At 38.5% G+C, this 19,743-nt stretch overlaps 1 protein-coding gene and 1 pseudogene across 9 annotated transcripts in view; one reads left to right on the top strand and one right to left on the bottom strand.

Moving 5' to 3' along the window:
* The window catches only part of ATP13A4 (ATPase 13A4), a 111,600-nt gene that overhangs the window by 84,493 nt on the left and 7,364 nt on the right, over positions 1 to 19,743 (top strand). For 3 of the 9 annotated variants that reach the window (XM_072807871.1, XM_072807872.1, XM_072807870.1), the window contains 9 exons: positions 1,088 to 1,167; positions 2,660 to 2,702; positions 3,099 to 3,208; positions 5,280 to 5,376; positions 6,915 to 6,987; positions 12,636 to 12,807; positions 13,805 to 13,998; positions 15,108 to 15,196; positions 18,487 to 18,567. In XM_072807871.1, coding sequence (XP_072663972.1) covers positions 1,088 to 1,167; positions 2,660 to 2,702; positions 3,099 to 3,208; positions 5,280 to 5,376; positions 6,915 to 6,987; positions 12,636 to 12,807; positions 13,805 to 13,998; positions 15,108 to 15,196; positions 18,487 to 18,567 — 939 coding nt within the window. Of the gene's footprint in view, positions 1 to 1,087; positions 1,168 to 2,659; positions 2,703 to 3,098; positions 3,209 to 5,279; positions 5,377 to 6,914; positions 6,988 to 12,635; positions 12,808 to 13,804; positions 13,999 to 15,107; positions 15,197 to 18,486; positions 18,568 to 19,165; positions 19,381 to 19,743 lie in introns of those variants that run through there. The other 6 variants (XR_012021957.1, XR_012021958.1, XR_012021960.1 and 3 more) reach the window with 6 other exon arrangements.
* LOC140622000 (large ribosomal subunit protein eL22 pseudogene) lies at positions 8,443 to 9,280 on the bottom strand (annotated as a pseudogene).

Genomic DNA, 19,743 nt, shown 5'->3' with positions numbered 1-19,743 from the left:
GGCAAATATTCTTGTTGTCTCATTTCCTACTAGATTTAAAATTAGTAAATTTGATTAGCCAGTTTCTCATCATCTATAGGAATAAAGTATTAGGGACTCTCAAGTCATAAGGATTGCTTTTGGATGGCTGTCTTTATATTGTTATGGTGAGGGGTCTCCTAGCATATTGGAAATCCAGTATTTATATAAGAAGGCAGGCCAAAAATAGAGGAATTCCATTAGGTTTTTCGATAGAGAAACTCTATACAAAAGAGGGTCAAACTTAACACTTTTCTGATGCAGAATGAACCCATAAGGGGGCAGGTAAGTTTTATGTATAACACGTAGATAAACTAGAAAAAGATTGTGTCCAGTGTAATCCAAAAATAAATTGCTTGTATTCAATTTATTATCCTCTTAGGAACTATTTAAGAAGGAAAAAAAAAGAATAAAGGCTTTGAGGCTGATGGAACATTAAGCTGAGTTAGTGCCCAGAAGAGCAGGGTACATGGAGATGTAAGACAGAAGCATTTAGACCCTGTAGAATAAAGCTCAAGTGGATGGAACTAGTATGGGTTTAATATCTCCAAACCATCGATGTTCCATAACCCAAATTAGGCTTGGGATATCAGAGCTTCACAATTGGTCAAGTCTAGTTGGTATGGTTAAATTAAAGACTACAAATTGTCACTATTTCATCATTAGGCTGTTTTTCTACTTGTTCTGAACAATTTTCTGAGAAGCAGTTCCAACCTTTCCTTTTCTTGGGTCGCTAACCTCTGAGTATCTTGCAATTCCTCATACTCTACTGGTTCAAGATTCCATGAAGCTCAGGATTTTTTGACCACATTCTCTATGGCAGTTCCACTAGATTCTTGAAGATCATCATTTTAATCAAATATTTTTATTAAGTCTTTACTGATTTTTGGTCTCCTTGGTAATTTATTTAGTGACCAGGTCTCAATGTCTTAAAACCCAAAAATGGACTTCTTGTAAACAAACTATTTTTGTCATTCATGGATTTTATTACCCAGTGTTCTGAGTATTGTCAATTATCTCATGTATGCCCAACTGACATGATAAAAAGTTTCTCTTGGTTTCCTTACAGATACTGATCAATGGGACCATCTTTGCAAGAATGTCTCCTGGGCAGAAATCCAGTCTGGTGGAAGAATTTCAGAAACTGGAGTAGGTTCTTTGCCAACTCAGGTGGTATGAAGTGCCTAGAGGCATGACAGTCAGGGAGAGTTGTGTGAGGTACAGAAGTCACCTAGTTTGGCTAAGGCAGTGGTTCTTAACCTAACTGCATATGACAGTTACCTCAGGAGCTTTGAAAAAGTAGCAATACAGGGACCCCACTGTCCAGAGATTTTGATTCAGTTGCTCATGTGAGGCTTAGACATCAGTGTTTTTTCAAAGCTCTTCAAATTAAGTCAGTGTTGCATCCGGAGTTGAGAACTACTGGATCAGAATATATGGGGCATGAAAGTGTATGGTGAAAAAGGAACCTGAAAGGGTAGTCTGAGTTCAGCTCCTAAAGGTTCAATGAGAATTTAAACTTTATTTTTACAAGTTACCATCACAGTTATGACATAAGGAGATTCGTATGACAAAAGATTCATATAACCTTAAAAATATTAAAACATTTATATGACAGAGCGTTCTCTCTGTCCTAAATCAGAAAAAAATAGTTCTCTTCTAACGCATGGGTCTTCATGACAGAGTAGACGTTCAAGCAATGTAAGCATCATTTCGAACCCTTTATTTCTTGTTAATAGAACCCAGCAAGTCCTGGCAGCTTTCTTTACTTCTGGTGCTGGACCACATAGACATGGCTCCTACTCCTACCCACTCCTACTTCATGTAGTCACTTGGCAAACTTCTCGATTCACAAAGCCCTGTCTTCTCCACATGGTTGCAAACCCAGACAGTAAATGAGTCGCCTTCGTATGACAGTGTGGAAGCCAATTCTGTAAATGCGGTCAGAGCACTCCTACCTTAGAAGCAGACTATCCATAATCTTTGTCAACAAATAAAGCCAGCAGTCTGCACTCAGCCCTGAAGAGCGATCCTGAAGCAGGGTTGTGTTTTCTTTCTTCAAAGTCTGAGCCTGGTGCTGCCTTTTTTAGTTGAGTGACTGCTGAGATGGCAGATATTCTCTCCTGTTGAGAATTTTCTTTCCTATTAAGAGCACCAACAAGTAATTTTTGTTTCTCGTTTTAGAGATTATAAGATGCTTTTCCATACAGCGCCTCACTAAATACTCATAACCCTTTGTAGAAGGAAAAATGATGGCCAAAAATGGCAAAATGATCAGGTCAAAGGTCTCAATCTAGATTCAAATCTGATGCCCTCTCCAGCGTGCCACTGTGCCATGTTGTCACATCATATAACTGCGAGCCTCCCCTTTACAGCCAACAAAGCAGCTTCCTAAACAGTGACGTGCAGGGTCTCCCTGAAATGCTTGGAGTCAGGAATGGTCCACTGGACTTCTCATTCTATTGTGGAAACTGCTGAGTCACACTTTACTTGTGTCAAACTAGACTCTTAGGAAAACTCCCTTAAAATAAATAATCACTTTGAACCTTCAGTAATGAAGTTCACTTTATCTTTTTAATTAGAGAAATTAGCAGGTCAAATTGCTTTGATACCCTTTACAATTGACATGGTTCCCTTTTAGTTACTTCGTAGGTATGTGCGGTGACGGGGCCAATGACTGTGGGGTAAGTAGCTGCCAGTGAGTGGCACACTAAGACACTAAGTCACACTAAGACATACCAGGACTTACACCTGATTGTGCTTGCCGGACGTCCTTTAGAGACAATATCCCGGGGATGTATACTACCTCCATTGGTTTTGGTGGAGAAATTGATGTGGAGAGTTTGGGAGGGTTTGGACTAAAGCCATAGAATGGCTCAGTGGTCAGTATAGACCAAATGGCTAAGTGTCCCAGTGCCATCTCTTTCTTACACAGTAGGCAGACCAAAAGCTGGTCAGCTCCTGGCTAGCTCTTGGGTCCACAAGCCACTCTGTAGCTAGTTTGATGGACTTCTCTCATGTGGCTTCAGGAGAGATATATGAGACTGTGTTTGGAGAGTAAGCTGACCCTTTGCTTTCAGGCTTTGAAAATGGCTCACGTGGGCATCTCGTTATCAGAGCAGGAGGCATCTGTGGCCTCACCGTTCACTTCAAAAACTCCAAACATTGAGTGTGTACCTCACCTTATCAAGTAAGTAGACACTTTGCACCAGCACTGTTTTTATCTTTCTTGACTTTCAGGTGCAGATCCTATTGTGCTGCCAGGAAAAGAGCAGGAAAACTTTCTGTTCCTGGGTGGGGAAGGTGCCTTGCAGGACAATGCAATCCACCAATCTACTCCCAAGTGGATTTACCAGGAGTTAAAAATAACTATGGGAGAATAGTGACATTTCTAATGAAAATCACTCAACAGGTTATTTTTAGAAAATTGGAATCTGGAACTTGTTACTCCCTTTGAAAATGTAGTTCATACTCTTATTATTGTTATTTTTACACTGATTAGATGCTTTATAATGGGGGATGTACAGAAGCTTTCTCTTGCCCACTTTCTCTCTTTTCCTCTTGACTCTTTATGCTTCTTTGGAATATCCTTCCCATCCCCAAATATTTTCAAAATATTTATTCATTTTTGCTGCTTCTACTAAAATTTCCCCTGGTGCTTTATCTCTGCCTCCCAGAATATGTACTTCTGCTATATTTTATTTGAATGATAGAGATGGTTAGCATTGTGGCCGCTTTGGGCTATTACAATTAGCATGTATCTACAGTTTGTGAAGTGCTTTAATACCTACTATCTTATGCTTCAAAATAGCCTTAAAATGTAAGAATGGTCACTATTTTCTTTTGCAAATAACAAAATTGAGTTTCCATTGATGTGCCCAAGCTCAAACATCCATATAGGATTAGAAATTATTAAAACATTAAATTTTACTTAAATGTCTTTTATCTACAGATATCATACTATTCCCACCACATTAAAATAATGATTTGGCTAGCTCCTCCCAATCTTTAAAAAAATTATGCATGTATTTGACAAATATTTATAGAGTAAGCACTTAGTGCCAGGGACTAGTAGAGACGCTGGAGACCCAGAAGAAAGTAAATCACACATCCCTTGATCTCATAAAGCTTTCTTCTGGTGAAGAAATCAGGCAATAAACACATGCATGGATAAATCAGGGTAATGAGAAAAGTAGGAAGGGGGCTGGGGAGGTGGAATTGGCTGCTATAGGTGAGGGGTATGTGAAAGCATTTCTGAGTAGGTGAGAGATGAAGAGGAACTACATTCTGGTAGAGCAACTGATGGCAGCAGAGCACCCAAACAGGAAAAAGCCTATCTTGAAATCAGGTTTTGGAATCCCAGGAAAACATTATGACCAGAAGGAAATTTAAACTCTATTTTCTTTCCAAGGAAAGACATAAAAGTGACAGTTCATAAGTAATCTACTTTATGCTTTCAATATATATTTACTCAACGTCAATCAACAGTAACAGAAACAAGGATGCTCATTGTTTCCAGTCTATTTAAATTCCATATGTGACTAATTTGACTGTAGGTATTGTTCTAGTCCAGTTTCAGAAAAAGTTGGCACTGCCAAATGAGATTTTTTTAAATATTTTATTTATTTATTCATGAGAGACACAGAAAGAGAGGCAGAGACACAGTCAGAGGGAGGAGAAGCAGGCTCCATGCAAGGAGCCCAATGCAGGACTCGATCCTGGGAATCCGGGATCAGGCCCTGAGCCAAAGGCAGATGCTCAAGCACTGAGCCACCCAGGCATCCTACCAAATGAGATTTGAATGAAATGAAACACCTGCATGAAAATAGCCCCCAAGTCAGCAATCTTATTTAAATCCCTTAATTCACACAGATGAAGAAACTGTGTTAGAAGAAAACTGACCTTCCAAATGACATCAGTGCATAGGTATGAGATCTGGGACCAGTTCCCAATCCCTCTTACTCTGGGTTCACATAAGGCCCCACACAAAGGAAGAGACTAACACTCAACCTGGGCTCTATAGCTGAACCAAGCCTGTGGGTTTTGGCCTGGAATCGGTGTTTCCTGAAAATTTAGTCATTTTAGCATCCTGACAGCCAGCTCCCACTGGCTCAAGCCAGCTCCCAGTCTGTCAGACAAACAGTCAAATAATCAGGCTTTTGAGGTTTTTTTCCTGCACTTAGCTGAACAGCACAGAGTAACTGACCTCATTTCCTTCTATTCCTTTCATTTCCTTATTTTTCATTTCTTTTCTCACACAGGGAAGGACGCGCAGCTCTCGTCACCTCATTCTGCATGTTTAAGTACATGGCTCTGTACAGCATGATTCAGTATGTTGGTGTTCTGCTGCTCTACTGGGTATGACTTGGGACCTGAGCTCTTGGTTAGTGAGAACTGAAACGAGTGGTGGTGCCCTCCCAGTCTGCAGTGCCTCTAAGGAAGAGTGCATGTGGGGAGATGCGAGCACCAACAGCCCTTCTAAAGTTACCTTTATTTTGAAAGTAAATCAGAAATAGATGAATATACGCAGGAAAAGTTGATGGTATTAATTCTCTGACTCTCTGACAGACACTTTTTATGTAGTAGTGGTAGCTGAGGATCAGAACACAGCAGACACTCCCTCTTTTTCACTGTTGCTTCTGCCTGCTTGGACCAGGTCTCTATCTTCCCAAGTCCAGTGTGACTCTACTCCAGTGTACTGTTCATTAAAGAAACGATTCTCTGATTGGGGTGCTGGTAAATGTTTCATAGCCGGCTCTCCCTGGAAAGACAAGCCCTGGTTATTAATGTTTGCCAACTTTCATGGTGTAAATACTCCCACCATGGCTGGTTTCGAGCTGTCTTAACGGCTGTCACTGAGCATCGAGTTGGGAAGAGATATGCAATAGCATGCCATTACGTAGTACTTGCACTTCAGAGACACAAGGGTTGTAACTATCTTAAAGAGCGTAGATAACAGTATAATGTAGGATAATGATTAGGAAGCGTTGGTTTTGGGTCATTTATTAGCTTTGTTTTTAGCATAATGTATTTAGTGGTAGATTTGTATGACTTAAGTTTTTATAGTGGCTGTGTTTAACAAACAGCTCAAAAAGATCCCTGAAAACTTGGCAGTTGACTCTCATGAGCTCGTACAAGCAGTATATTGCTGATTCCTTAGATTCATCTCTATGTACTGCCCTCTTGCTTCTGGATTGACGGATTGACGGTTTTGGTTGTTATTTTCAGATTATCTATGACTTTTCCCACTCACTAATGAATGGGTTGGAGAAGGAGAAGTTATGTATGTAAATTTGGCCCTATTTTGGAATCCCAGTAATTCATGCTATAGAATTAAACATGGGTCATCATTATTCCTTTCCACTTAAAGTAGAGGGGGGCAAGGAAGCAAGTTTCTTGAAATCAGTAAGACTTTAACACTTTTTTCTCAAGAATATCAAGGTGCTTTATGAGGACTTTCTAATAATGCCCAAGAATGCAAATAGTGAGTTCAGTTATTCTCTTTTTCCATCAGTAAAATTTTGGTAAGATCACCACGTATTTATCACTTGCTACTCCTGGGAACCCACTGTCCTATTGTGGCAGACCAAACTCTGACTTTTCTGCTAGCAGGAAGAAAAGAGATCAGAGATGAATCTACTAGAGTAAGATGTCCCCCTCAATAAGGGGATACCGATGTACAAAGGACTCAGCCCAGAAAGCACACAAAGGTAGCCTCCTGACTAGAGAGCGTTTTACAGCCTTGTCTTTGATACTCTCGCCTACATGGACAGGACCCTGGCTACACCACCTCCTTGTAAAATCCTATGTTGCAGTGACAAAATGAATGCAGTTAACATCAGACTTCATCCAGAGGGTCACAACTTTTTTTGAGTCATTTTCCTTTTTATTTTTAGGAGACAAACAGCCTTTCAAATTACCAGTTTCTGTTCCAGGATCTGGCCATCACAACTCTTATTGGCATAACAAGTAAGACATCTTTAAAACTTTCTTTGCTCCCCTTAGTATATTTCCCTCTGCCCCAGAAAGCCCATCAGGAGGGATACTAGCTATAGCCTCAGGATTGTGGGACTCATTCCCGAGGATACATACAGAGAGGGAAAGAGGAAATAGGATCCCTCCTTTTGAGTGTTAGGTTAAAAGAAAAGTGTTAACAAAGGAAAATCTGGTTAGTCATCTTGCTGTTTTGCACAAAATATGGGGCTTCCATAATGGTCACTGAACATTTAAAAGGAAAAATGCACCTTGAACATCAAGAATGCTGACTTCAGTATGCACCCCGTTTATAGAAGCTGAATGGCGTTTATGTTTTCCATCTTTAAATCCTAGCCTTTTGGGGTTTTGAATGGAGATTAAAGGTTATCTTGCCATTAGGCCACTCTCACTGCCACCTCTTAATTGACATGAATTGTGCCCCCAATTTCCCTGCCGTAGGATTCCCCCACTTACCCACTCCCCATCATCTTTACCATATTCTCTGCTTTCCTGCTACAATAAATGCCAACAATTGCACTTGTACTTTTAATACTACCTCAAGAATATCAAGGTGCTTCTACCTACCTTCCAAGGATTTTGTTTCTGTAATCATGTCTTTCTCCACCATCATCAGCTTTTCTCTGGTCTGCTGGATCATTCCTATCTGCATATAAATATATTTTCTTATCCTGTACCAGATCTGATTTTCAGCAAAGTCATTGACTATTGACTGAGTGCCTAGTTTGTGCTACTTACTGGAATAGGCACTTGGAACACATCAGTGAAAGAAAGAAGCAAATAAAAATTCCTTTCCTTACATCCTAGTAAAATAACACCACTAAGACCTGGAGTCATCCTTAGTTTCTCTTTTCATTACCTTTCACAGCCTTGGCTGTACCTGCAGAAGCCATCCTGCATCCCTCCTCTCAATATGCAGCTCTGTAGTCATTGTCATAGAGCAATGTCACCTCCCTTGTGGATTCCTGCAACAACCTCACAACTGATCTGGCTTCCCCTTACCCCTATATACCTTTCCAAGGGTAGCAAGAGTGTTATTTTTAAAAAGTAAATTTTATTGTCATCCACATGCTTAAAATGCTTTGTTTGGCCCCTGCCTGCTTCTCTGCCTTTACTTCCAACCACATTGCTATTCCCTTGTTCCCAGCACCCTGGTCTCTCACTCTCTTGAGCACTACCAAGCTCATGGTGACCACAGTGCCTTTGTTTTTGTTATTTCCTTTGCCTAAAACACTCTTCCCTTCAATCTTTATATGGCTTTGACTTTTTCTTATTATTCAGACCATAGCTCAAATGTCACCACCTCAGGAAGGTCACTTTAAGTAGTCACCAAGCCAATTATTCTCTATCACATAATTGTGCTCTATTTTTATTTTATTTGTTCCCAAGTTTTATTCAAGAACGCATACAAATATTCCAGATAAATGAATTTTAATCTTCATCTTCCTCCTCTTCCTTGTCCTGGTTAACCTGGAAGTAATGCAATCCGTGATTCTCTTTGCTGTTAGCAACTACGCTCAACCAATCACATGGATTATTCTTCTTCAAATATTCTTTTTCTTTTTCTTTTTTTTTTCAATTATTTTTTGATGAGATACTTCATTGCTGTAATTTTGTTCTTGCTCCTTTCAGTAGTTAAAACCCCTCCACTGAGATTCCTAGCTTTTCTGTTCATTTTGATTCTCTCTGGAAGAAACTGCTCAAAATTGGCAGTGCCCATGAGTCCCTCTTCTACAGGGTGGGTGCAGTCAAGGGCAAAGTTCAGAACTTGCTTCTTTTTTTTCTGCTCCCCTTTGCCACAAGCTTTTTCAAAGGCGAATGGTGGTAGCAGAGGCAGAAAGCACAACTGTGCTCTCTTTTTCTTGTATGGCTCTTTTCACAATCTGAAATTATATTTATCAATATTTTACTTGCATTTTCCTGCCTTCCCTCTTCCAGTGTGCATGAGTGATGAGAACAGCACCCTGTCTGTCTTGACTACTGCTATGTTCCCAATGCTATTGATACTATTGACAGTGCCTAACATATCCAAGGGGCTCATTAAATACTTGCCAAATCTCTGGAAAGAACACCTTTGGACAGTCCATACTGTTAAGAGAGTTCTTCATTTCAAGTCAAACCTATCTCTGTGTAGCTTCCATTCACCTTTGTTCTGCCATTGCAGTGGCATAGGGTAATCTGAGTTTTCTCCCTGGGACAGTCTTTCTTCCAGATTTTTGAAAACAGCCCTCTTTTCTTTCATGATTGTTCCCTGTTCAATAACAGGCATCTCCAGGTTTTTCTTTATTTTTTAATAAATAACTTGATTATTTTTGTTCTTATGATTACTAATACATATTCGTTGTAAAATGAAGATAGAAAACATCACAAGGTATGACAAAGGAAAAAAACCCACCTTTGTTCTACCATTCAGAACTAACCAATTAAAGCATTTTAATGTATACGTATAAATGAAGAAATCTGAATTATGTTCTCTAGATAGTTGTGCATACATTTTTTTTCATTTAACTTTATAAGTACTTTTTTTTAGGTTTTATTTAAATTAAAGTTAACAGATAGTATATTATTAGTTTCAGGGGTCAAATTTAGTGATTCACCAGTTGCATATAACACCCAGTGCTCATTCCATCATGTGCCCTCCTCAATGCCCATGACCCAGTAACCCCATCTCCCCACCACCTCCCGTGTCGCAACCCTCAGCTTGTTTCCTATAGTTAAGAAGAGTTTCTTATGGTTTGCCTCCCTCTCTGTTTTTATCTTATTTTCCTTCCCTTCCCCTAAAATCTTTTAATGTCATTACATATTTTAATTCTTTTTTATTGTGGTAAGATGTATATAACATAAAATTTGCCATTTTAGACATTTCTAACTGTCTAGTTCAGGAGCATGCATGACATTCACAGTGTTGTGCAACCATTACCACTGTCTACTTCCAAAACTTTTTAATCACCCCAAACAGAAACTCTGTACCCATTAAATAACAGCTCCCCATTGTTCTTCCCAGCCTCTGCTAGGTAATCTGTAATCTACTTTTGGTTTCTATAAAGTTCCTTATTCAGATATTTCATATAATCAAACCATGCAATATTTGTTCTTTTATATGGCTTATTTCAATTAGCATAGTGTTTTCAAGGTTTACTTTTGTTGTGGCATGTCTCAGAACTTCATTTGTTTTTTTATGGCTGAGTAATATTCCATTCTATGTATATACCACATTTTGTTTATCCATTTATCTGTTGATGGAGTTGAGCTGCTTTCACCTTTTGGCTCTTATAAAGTGCTACAATGACTATTTGCATAAAGTGTTTGAGTCCCTATTGTTAATTATTTTGGGCATAGGAATGTAATTGCTGGGTCCTATGGTCATCATATATTTGGCTCTTTGAGAAATGCCCAAACTATTTTCTAGAGTGAGTATATATCATTTTCCACTCTGACCAGCAATGTATGAGGATCTCAATTTCTCCATAGTCTCATCCACGCTTGTTATTTTACTTAAATTATTTTCACATCCTAGTCAGTACAGAATGGTATCTTATTATGGCTTTGAATTTATTTCCCTAATAATTAATCATGTTGAGCATATATCCACATACTTATTGGTCACTTATATATCTTTTTTTGGAGAAATGTTTGTTCAACTCTTTTGCTCATTTCTTAACTGGATTTTTGTCTTTTGTTGTTGAGCTCTAGAGTTCTTCAAATGTTGTGGATGTTAAAACCTTCTCAGATACATTATTGCAGACATTTTCTCCCATTGTAGGGTTTTTTTTTTCCCTTTCTTGATAATGTCCTTTGTTATACAAAATTTCTGATTATAGTTAAGTCCAGTGTATCTATTTATTTCTTTTATAATTCATCCTTTTGGAATCACATATAAGAATCCAGTGTCAAATCTAAGGTGTTATAGATTTACTCTATGCTTTCTAATAAGATTTTGTGGTTCTTAGGCACCTTCTCATATTTTCTCTTTATTGATATTTTCATTTAGTTCATACATTGCTTTCTGATTTGAAACAGTTGTTTTAAAGTCTTTGTCCAATATGTCCAATGTCCATGCTTCCTCCCAGATGATTTCTGTCAATTTATTTTGTTCCATTAAATATTACCATGTCATAACTCTGAAAATCAGATTGATCCCTTTCCCTAGGGCTTGTGGTTTTTGTTTTGCTATTTCTTGAATGCTGTCATAGTCCATTTATTTACTGACTTCCCTGAACTATTATGCAAAGACTTTATCAGTTATTATGTATGGTCAATGAAATCTCTGTTGCTTTAGCTTTTGTTCAGCTAGTGTTTTGACAAAGATTTTCTCGACTTCTACGAATTTAAAATTATGAGCAAAGAACCTCTCCCAGTCTTTGCAGATTTGTTCTTCACTGGGGCACTTCAACACCTAGCAGGCTTACGCTGAATGCAGAGATCATCCAGAGCTGGAAATTGAGGGGCTATTCTGGTCTTTTCTAAGCATGTATCTTGCCTTAGGTGTGTGCATGGCTTTCTATAGTCCCCAATATACACAGGTGCTTTTGAGTGCCTTAATTTCCCAAAGAAACTTTCTTTAGCCTTTCTTTATAATAGCTGTTATTTTATGTCTCACCTCTTTTGCCCTGGGTGATTATAGGTAGTTGGTTAGCCTTATAATATTTTTAAACAGTATATGCTGCTGCCCTGAGTTAAGTTTTGGATTAGGTGAGATAGAGATGAGTGCCTTGCACCAGTGCTTCAGGTAACCCCCAGACAGGTAAAAATAGATCTATACAATAATTTGTGATGAAGTCTGCTCTTCCCCTTCTGTGACCAGACAACCAGACACCAGAGTCCTTCCCACATTGGGAGTGTGAATGATCAACTTTGAGATTGTCACTGAGCTGAGAAGGGGGTAGGTAGGGCAAAGGCAATTTAAAATGACACAAAGCCTTCCTACCATTTTTAAGTTGCCTTTTTCTTGATTCAATATTTGTTTGATTGCTGTAAACCTTTGTTTTTCAGCATTCTGACAAAGTTAGTTTTGACAGTTTCTGCTTGTTTTTCAATGTTTCTGTGGAAGGAGTTGCCTGCTCTGCCACTTTTTTGATGTCATTCCTCATTTTGTCATTGACTTTTTTAAAGCATTACTTCTTGGTGACTGCACATTGTTTCATTATGTAGATGTACCATAGTTTACTGTTAATGATGCAGTAATGAACATCTTTCTACATCTCTGATTTTTTTTGGCTTAGGATAAATTTCCAGGAATGATTGTGTCAAGTGCTATGAATAGCTTTCAGTCTTTTCATATTTATTGTCAAATTACCCTGCAGAAGGTTTGTGTCAATGCACATTCCCCCAAGCAGTCTATGAGAGTATGCATTTCATCATGCCTCACCTATAATTTGATAGCCTTTGCTCATTCAATAGACAAAAATAAAAAATGCCTTATGATTGTCCTATCTACTCTCTTAGGAATTCCTCATATGATTTGAGTTGGAATCCATTCATTGTTTTGTTCCCTCAAAACAATGATGTACTTCAATTTGTCAATTTGCTTGGATGTATGGGCCCAAGAAGTTATACTGTTCTTCTGATGAAGAATACAACATTTTCCTGCTCTCACAAATATGAAACTTGAATTTATTTTGTAGTGAATTTGAATGGTGCCTACCCCAAGCTGGTGCCTTTCAGGCCTGCAGGACGGCTGATCTCTCCACCTCTGCTGCTTTCTGTGATTTTCAACATTCTTCTCAGCCTGGCTATGCACATTGTGGGCTTCATTCTGGTTCAGAGGCAGCCTTGGTATTCCATGGAGATGCACAGGTACTATCACAGCCTCAATTCCAGCATCTCACATTCTAATTTCTATCAAATGTCATCTGGCCCCTATGACAGGAGGCAAATCATTCTTCATTCTCCTAGGAGCATTGACTTCTTGAAGTCCCTTGGGAAAATTTCTGGTGATCTCTTCTCTATAACACAGTTTGAGGATATTATTCATTGGCACTTACCTCTGCCTGTCTTGTGTCATAATGATCTATGACCATCTTTTATATCTAGGGTGACCATGCTTATACTTTGCCTGGGAAGCCTCACTTTAAGCCTGATATCACAATGAAATTATTTGTAATTAATTAATTAATTAATGAAGTATAATTGGCATACAGTGTTATGTTAGTTTCAGGTGTACAAGCTATCGATTTGACAATTCTATACATAATTCAGTGCTTACCACGGTAAGTGGTGACAATCTGTCACCATGCATTATTATGATATTATTGATTATATTCCCTATGCTGTACTTTGCATCCTCATGACTTACTCATTTTGTAACTGGAAGTTTGTATATCTTAATCCTCTTTATCTCTTTTCCCAATTCCCCTACCCATGTCTCCTCTGGCACCTACTAGTTCTTCTGATGATATTTGTCTTTTCCTTTAACACTCAAATCTGTTCTTGTTGGATGACAAATTATATGGTCACCCTATTTATAAATGTTTAGAGATCTTAAGCCATGAGAGGGAAGAATCATGGCTTACTCACATCTTTCCCACACAGCCAAAATACACATGATGGGTATCCAATTTATTGAATAAATAACTTGCTTATCTATCTATCATCTATCTATTTATCATCTATCTATTTTTTATTTATTTATCTATCCAAAATATAGATCTACCTGTGCTGGTTTCCTTCTTTTTACTTTCCAGTATATTCTTTCCCAAAGTATAAGTAATTACACTAAGGACATGGAGTCCTGTAGATATAAATGTTCCATAAAGACCTACCATCTTACTTCATTACTTTTTTTTTTTTTTAGTGCCTGCATACTGCAAAATGAAAGTATCTCAAAGTTAACTATTTCTCCAACTGCTCCAGGAAAAATTGGAAATAATGGTGCCTTCACAAGCTATGAGAACACTACCATATGGTTCTTGGGAACAATCAACTGTATCATTGTGGCTCTTATTTTCTCTAAAGGAAAACCATTTAGGCAGCCCATCTATACAAACTGTGAGTAGCACTGTATTAAATCAAGGTGAGAGATCACCAGAGGGAACAGACATTCCAGGGTCACTCAGGGAGCAGCTGCAGAGTTGATGCTTATCTTGTGTCTCCTGACTTCTACTCTAGGGCTCTGTAAAACACATTGTGCAGCCTCATCCTTTGCTCCTTCCCTCAAAGGTGCATTAAATTCTAGGGTTTCCTTCTCTACCTCTTTCCTTCACCAGAAGTTTGTCTGTAGGTGTCTTTTCATGGCACCACTCCAAACTGGGATGGCTCATTTATTTCCTTACTTGTCAGTACTTGTCAGAATTCATCTGAGAGGAGGTAGAGAGGAAATGTCACAGCACTCAGTTAGAACATGAGTCCTGTCATGAAGACAATGGTTAAGATGGCATTGTGTCATTGGCAGGGTGGGAGTGGGTCCAGTCTGTAGGAATCTGGCCACAGTGATTGTGAAAGCGTTGAGCCAAAGTACCTGCCTCTTCTTACATTCTGGGTGGGCATGGGGAATATGTTAGGAGAAGAGAGTGACCTGGTTAGCACTTGGGACATTTATTTGTATGTTACCCCTATCTCTCTAATTGGAAAAATTTAGAAGCACAAATTGAAGAACCAATATCCTCATAAAAATTTGTTTGTTCAGAGAAAACTATGTTGCCATTCTCCTTCTTGGGATGAAAAAGCAGTCAAATGCTGACCTGTACATGACTGCAATTTAAACTTTTTGATTATTTACAACCCTCTTTTTTCCAGAAAAAGATTTGAGGCAGGTGTTTTGCACCTGCAGTCTCTTTAGAGACTCAGATACTTAAATGTCTTCAAGGCATTTTCTGAAAATGTATTATGTCAGTGTTGCTCTCTCTATATTTCCCACTTTTACTAATTGAAACTTACAACATGTATGTGAAAATTTCCACTTGCCCCAAGGACATGCATAGACATTGTGGAGGTGAGACCCATTGCACTGAAATGAGTACTTTCCATTTATTATGCTGTGTTTGGATGTAGAAATCAAGTAAATTTAATCAGTGCTAATATAAAATATGTCTATCAATAGATGTGACGCTCTATACTCTGATTTCTCTAAATGATAGCTTGTGTTCTTATTTCCTCAGATATATTTGTCCTTGTGCTGGTCATACAGCTGAGTGTGTGTCTATTCATTCTATTTGCTGATATTCCAGAATTATATAGGCGTTTGGATGTAAGTCTTATCTCTGGGATGTAATGATGGTTTACAGTTGTATAAAACCCTGACTTCAAGAAGCAGGTCACGATTGCAACTGACATAGATTCTTGACACTGATTTTTTTTTGGAATAGTGAAGTTAAAAACAATGCTGAATTTATTCATATTTTCTATTTAAACAGGCCAGGAAGTCAGATTATGTCTAGTCTTGATTTCAAATATTCCAGAAACATTGAACATTTTTCTTTTAAAAGATCCCTATAAGAATGGAAAAATCTATTTATATATATTCTCTTTCAAGTGTGTGAGAGAAATTTTTTCTAAATGCTTCTGTTGTGAAGTTGTTGAAAACAGTTTGCCTATAACATGTTTTCCGCTAATCCTCAAATCTGTATTTATGTCTTTTTTTAAAAAATCTCTTTAAAAACATGTTTGTCTATATGTTCATATTTAATGTCTGCAAAACTTGCTTGCAGAGACCCATACCTTACCTCATGAACTCTCTTAAATTGTGTCACTTTGAGACAAATTTCAAATTCCTTAAGAGACAAATTTTCGAGCATGGAAAAATATATATTTCTATTCCTTTAACCTATACTTTTGAATTAGAAGTTCATTAGTTCATTATTACCAAATATCCTTTAGACCAATAAATAGAATAGAGAAGAGATGGTGAAAGGAAATGAGCTTTTATTACTTAGCTTAAGCTTTTATTACTTAAGCTATGTGAACATACCTGCCCACCTCTCCATCTCAAAGACATGTTTCATGAAGGTCAAGATCCTATCCTATTTATCTTATTCATCTCATATTACTAAAGCTTGACATAGCCTATGGCACATAATAGCAATAAATGACTCACTGATTGTTTTAGATTAGGTTCCTATGTGGAGATGAGCACAGGGAGCTCACATGCTGTCTAGTTATTGCAAACCAGTAAAATCTTCACAAACTCTTCTTGACATGTGACATACAAACTAATGTCTACATTTGGTTTTCATTTTGATGATTGTGTCACTGTGTTAAACCTGTAATTGCCACTATTGTTAAATATGTCCATGAATTAGAGTAAATATTCATGGAGGTAGTCTTTGCCCACTAGTCTTCTAAGTAACTTAGAACTTCTAAATCCTGTAGAAGTTAGGGTTAAGACATATTGGGTTTGGTCACATTCTTTATGAGTCAAGACTCTTATGGAGAGTGTGATTCCTCCAGTACAAGAAAATAGGGAGTCTGTTTAGCTTGGGGAGAACCTGTGTGGGGTCATTGCCAACATGACTGCAAATGAGTCTGCAGAGAATTATTGCTCACCTTAAAAATAATTATCTTTTCTTATTATTGCACAAAATTGGGGGTATATTTTAGAAAGTGAATATGCAGGCAAAGAAAATTGTGACCATTATTCATTATATCCTTCTATCTTTGAAACCATATATTATAAATGTGCATTGACTGATTTATGAAGTTTATTTTAAATGGAGTCATGCTGTCTAGTTATTGCTCATTTTTTAAGAAATTGCATGATTTTTTTAATAGAAAACACATTCACACAGTTTAAAATTCAAGTTAGAAACTCTATATCCTCCCATCTTTTTTCCCCAGCTATCAGGTCTCCTCTCTGGAGGCAACTGATGACACTACTTTATTTTATGTACTTTCAGGTATATTTTATACAAAGGCATACACACATATATATTTCTGACATGTATATCCTCCCACATTTTTACACAAGTAGTAGAAGACTATTACATTCGTCCAGGTCTTCTGAGCTGGAAATGGCAAGGTGAGATGAGGTGTGTAAGCAAGTTGTGGAGGGAATGCCTGTAAGGAAAAGAACATTAGGAAGCCAGAAGAAGAGAGGGAGGGCCCCACACTATGATGTGGGTCTGACCCCTATGAAGGAGGCAAGGAGGGAAGAAGGACCAGATGAGTAGGGATTCAGACTGCAGTGCAGCTCTAAGAAAGCCTAGCCACAGTTGCCCATCACAGGTGTCTAGTGTCTCACAAGAATGAATGCAATAAGAAGATGTGCCATCCTCAGTTATTAGCTTTGAGTAAACCCTGGGAAGTGTGGCCTTAAGGTGAGCGTGGTGGAGATTTCGAGGGTAGCACTGGAGCACCTGCCACTTATTCCCCCAGTAGGAAACCTGCATGGAGTGTGTTCATGGCAGCCACAACCACACACATGGTTCCTCACCTTGTTCTTTCATGTGACAGTGTATTTTGGTAATTGTCCTGTAACAGTTCATAATGCTTCCTCATTCCTTTTTTTTTTTTTTTTGCTAATACATACCATAATTTATATGTAGTTCCCTATTGATAGACATTTAGGTTGCTTCCAATGTTTTGCTATTATAAAAAAAGCTGTAATGAAATAACAGTATACATATATCATTGCAGGCATGTACAAATATATCTCTAGGATAAATTCCAAGAAATGGTTTTGAACTCTTAATTTTACTAGCACTGCCCTCCATGGAGTTGTACCAATTTTAATCTCCCCTCCCCCCCCACGTAGAAAGCAGTGTATGAAGCAGTGCTGAGTATAGCAGTATGCGTTTGGTTTCATTTCATTCATCCATCCATTCATTCCTTAATTTATCCATCCATTATATATATAATGTGCATGGGAGGAATTGGGAAAGATGCAGAGAAACTGGGAAAAAAGGCATGAAGTGACAGCTTGATTTCAGCCCCACTTCCTCCATTGGTGACTATCCTCATCATGGTACCATCCATGCAGCTGTACACACAGTCCTAAGGGTGAGCCCTGACTCAAGGCCCAAAGAGCAGGGCTCAGCTGAGGGGTGATGTGGAACCAGAGAGAAGAGGACAACAGTGCCCTTTGTGGAGGTTTGACATGTGTACCCTCAGAGCCTCTGAGAAATAGAACCACATTCCTGTATTCCCTCATAAAAGCAAATGACTGCAAGCAAACAAAAACTACTTTTATTAAATTTATCACATTTTAATCACATTTATCTCAGGAAATTCAGAAATTATGGGGAACCAAAAAATAAGAAGAAGAAAGAAAGATAAAATAGAGTAACAATCCTAGTTTACAAATCATTGGAATTTTGGAGTATAATCCTTCCATATTGTTTGATACATGCATAAAAATATACGCCTTATTATATGTGTTATATATACGTATGTGTATCTAAGATGTATGTATGTGACATACACCTACACACATGTCTATATCACATACATGATTTATGACCTATGAAAATGTACACCGTGAACATGTGAACATTTTTCTAGTATTTGTCTTCAAACTAACAGTGATTCTCCATCTCTCACCAGCTGCTCTGCACTCCTGTTGTGTGGAGGCTCTACATCATCATTATGCTCAGCTCCAATTTCATTGTGTCCCTTGTTGTGGAGGTAAGTGCCCTGGGGCTGCTGATCATTTGGAGCAGGGAGGGACAGGGCATTCTTTGGGAGTCTGAAAAAATGAACAGCTTTAGTTGATCAGACTCAGCAGTGTAAGGGGCTCCCTTCCTCGGCCACATGAGCAATGGTGCTTTCCCCTGGTGAGTTCCAAACAAGGGGTTATTTTACCCATCTATAGAGTGGACCTGGAGAGAATGGGATTATGATATCCAAGGTCCTGTTCGTTTCTAAAATCCACAAATAGAGACCAATTCAATTAATTTTTCTGAAATTAAATATGATTCACATACTATAAAATTCTCCTTCTTGAAGTGTACAATTCAGTGGTTGTTAGTATATTCACTGAGTTGTGCAACCATCACCACTAACTCTAGAACATTCACATCACCCCAAAAGAAACCCTGTACCTGTTAGCAGTCGCTCCTTATTTCCCCTTTCCCCTCCTTCACCCTTTGGCAACCCCTAATTTATTTTCTGTCTCTAAGGGTTTGCTTATTCTGGACATTTCACATAAAGGGAATCACATAATATATGGCCTTTTGTGTCTGGCTTCTTGCACTTAACAACTTCTATTACTTTTACTTTACAGATGGGAAATAAGATTCATAGTGAGCTTTTCCTGGCTTTTATTCTTCATCTCCCATTTGCTCCATTTCCTCAGTAAAATGAGTTTGTGCTTCCTATTTCTTTGGCTACATGGTTCAGTCTCTCCTCCTTCAGTTCTCTTAGACAAGCTCTCCATTCTTCAAAGCCTACTGGAGAACAGGGGGCATCCCAAGAAAAGGCATCCATGTCAAAGGGGAGGTGAGCATCAGGATTCTATCCATCCCCACCCCTACTTCTGGTTGCAAATCCAGCTTTGTTCCAGCGATTCACAGCGGGCAGAGAGTACCTGGAACCTGATTTCCCTGCAGAACCTTCCATACTGGGCAAAGTAAAAAATGCACAGGAGCTGGTGGCAGATCAGGGCATAGAATTAAGGTACTGGAGCCTCTCTCTGTATGCAAAACCAGGGCCTCTCAAACTTGAGTGGGTGTCAGAGTCACCTGGAGGACTTGTTAAAACACAGGTTGCCCAGCCCTTCCCCCAGCACTTCTGATTCAGTAGGCCTGGAATAGGCACACATTTTTGTTTCTAACAGGTTGTCAGGTGATTCTGATACTGCTG

This window comes from Canis lupus, chromosome 31 (genome assembly GCF_048164855.1).
Source record: "Canis lupus baileyi chromosome 31, mCanLup2.hap1, whole genome shotgun sequence".
NCBI lineage: Eukaryota > Metazoa > Chordata > Mammalia > Carnivora > Canidae > Canis > Canis lupus.
This window is presented reverse-complemented; position numbering and strand designations above follow the sequence as displayed.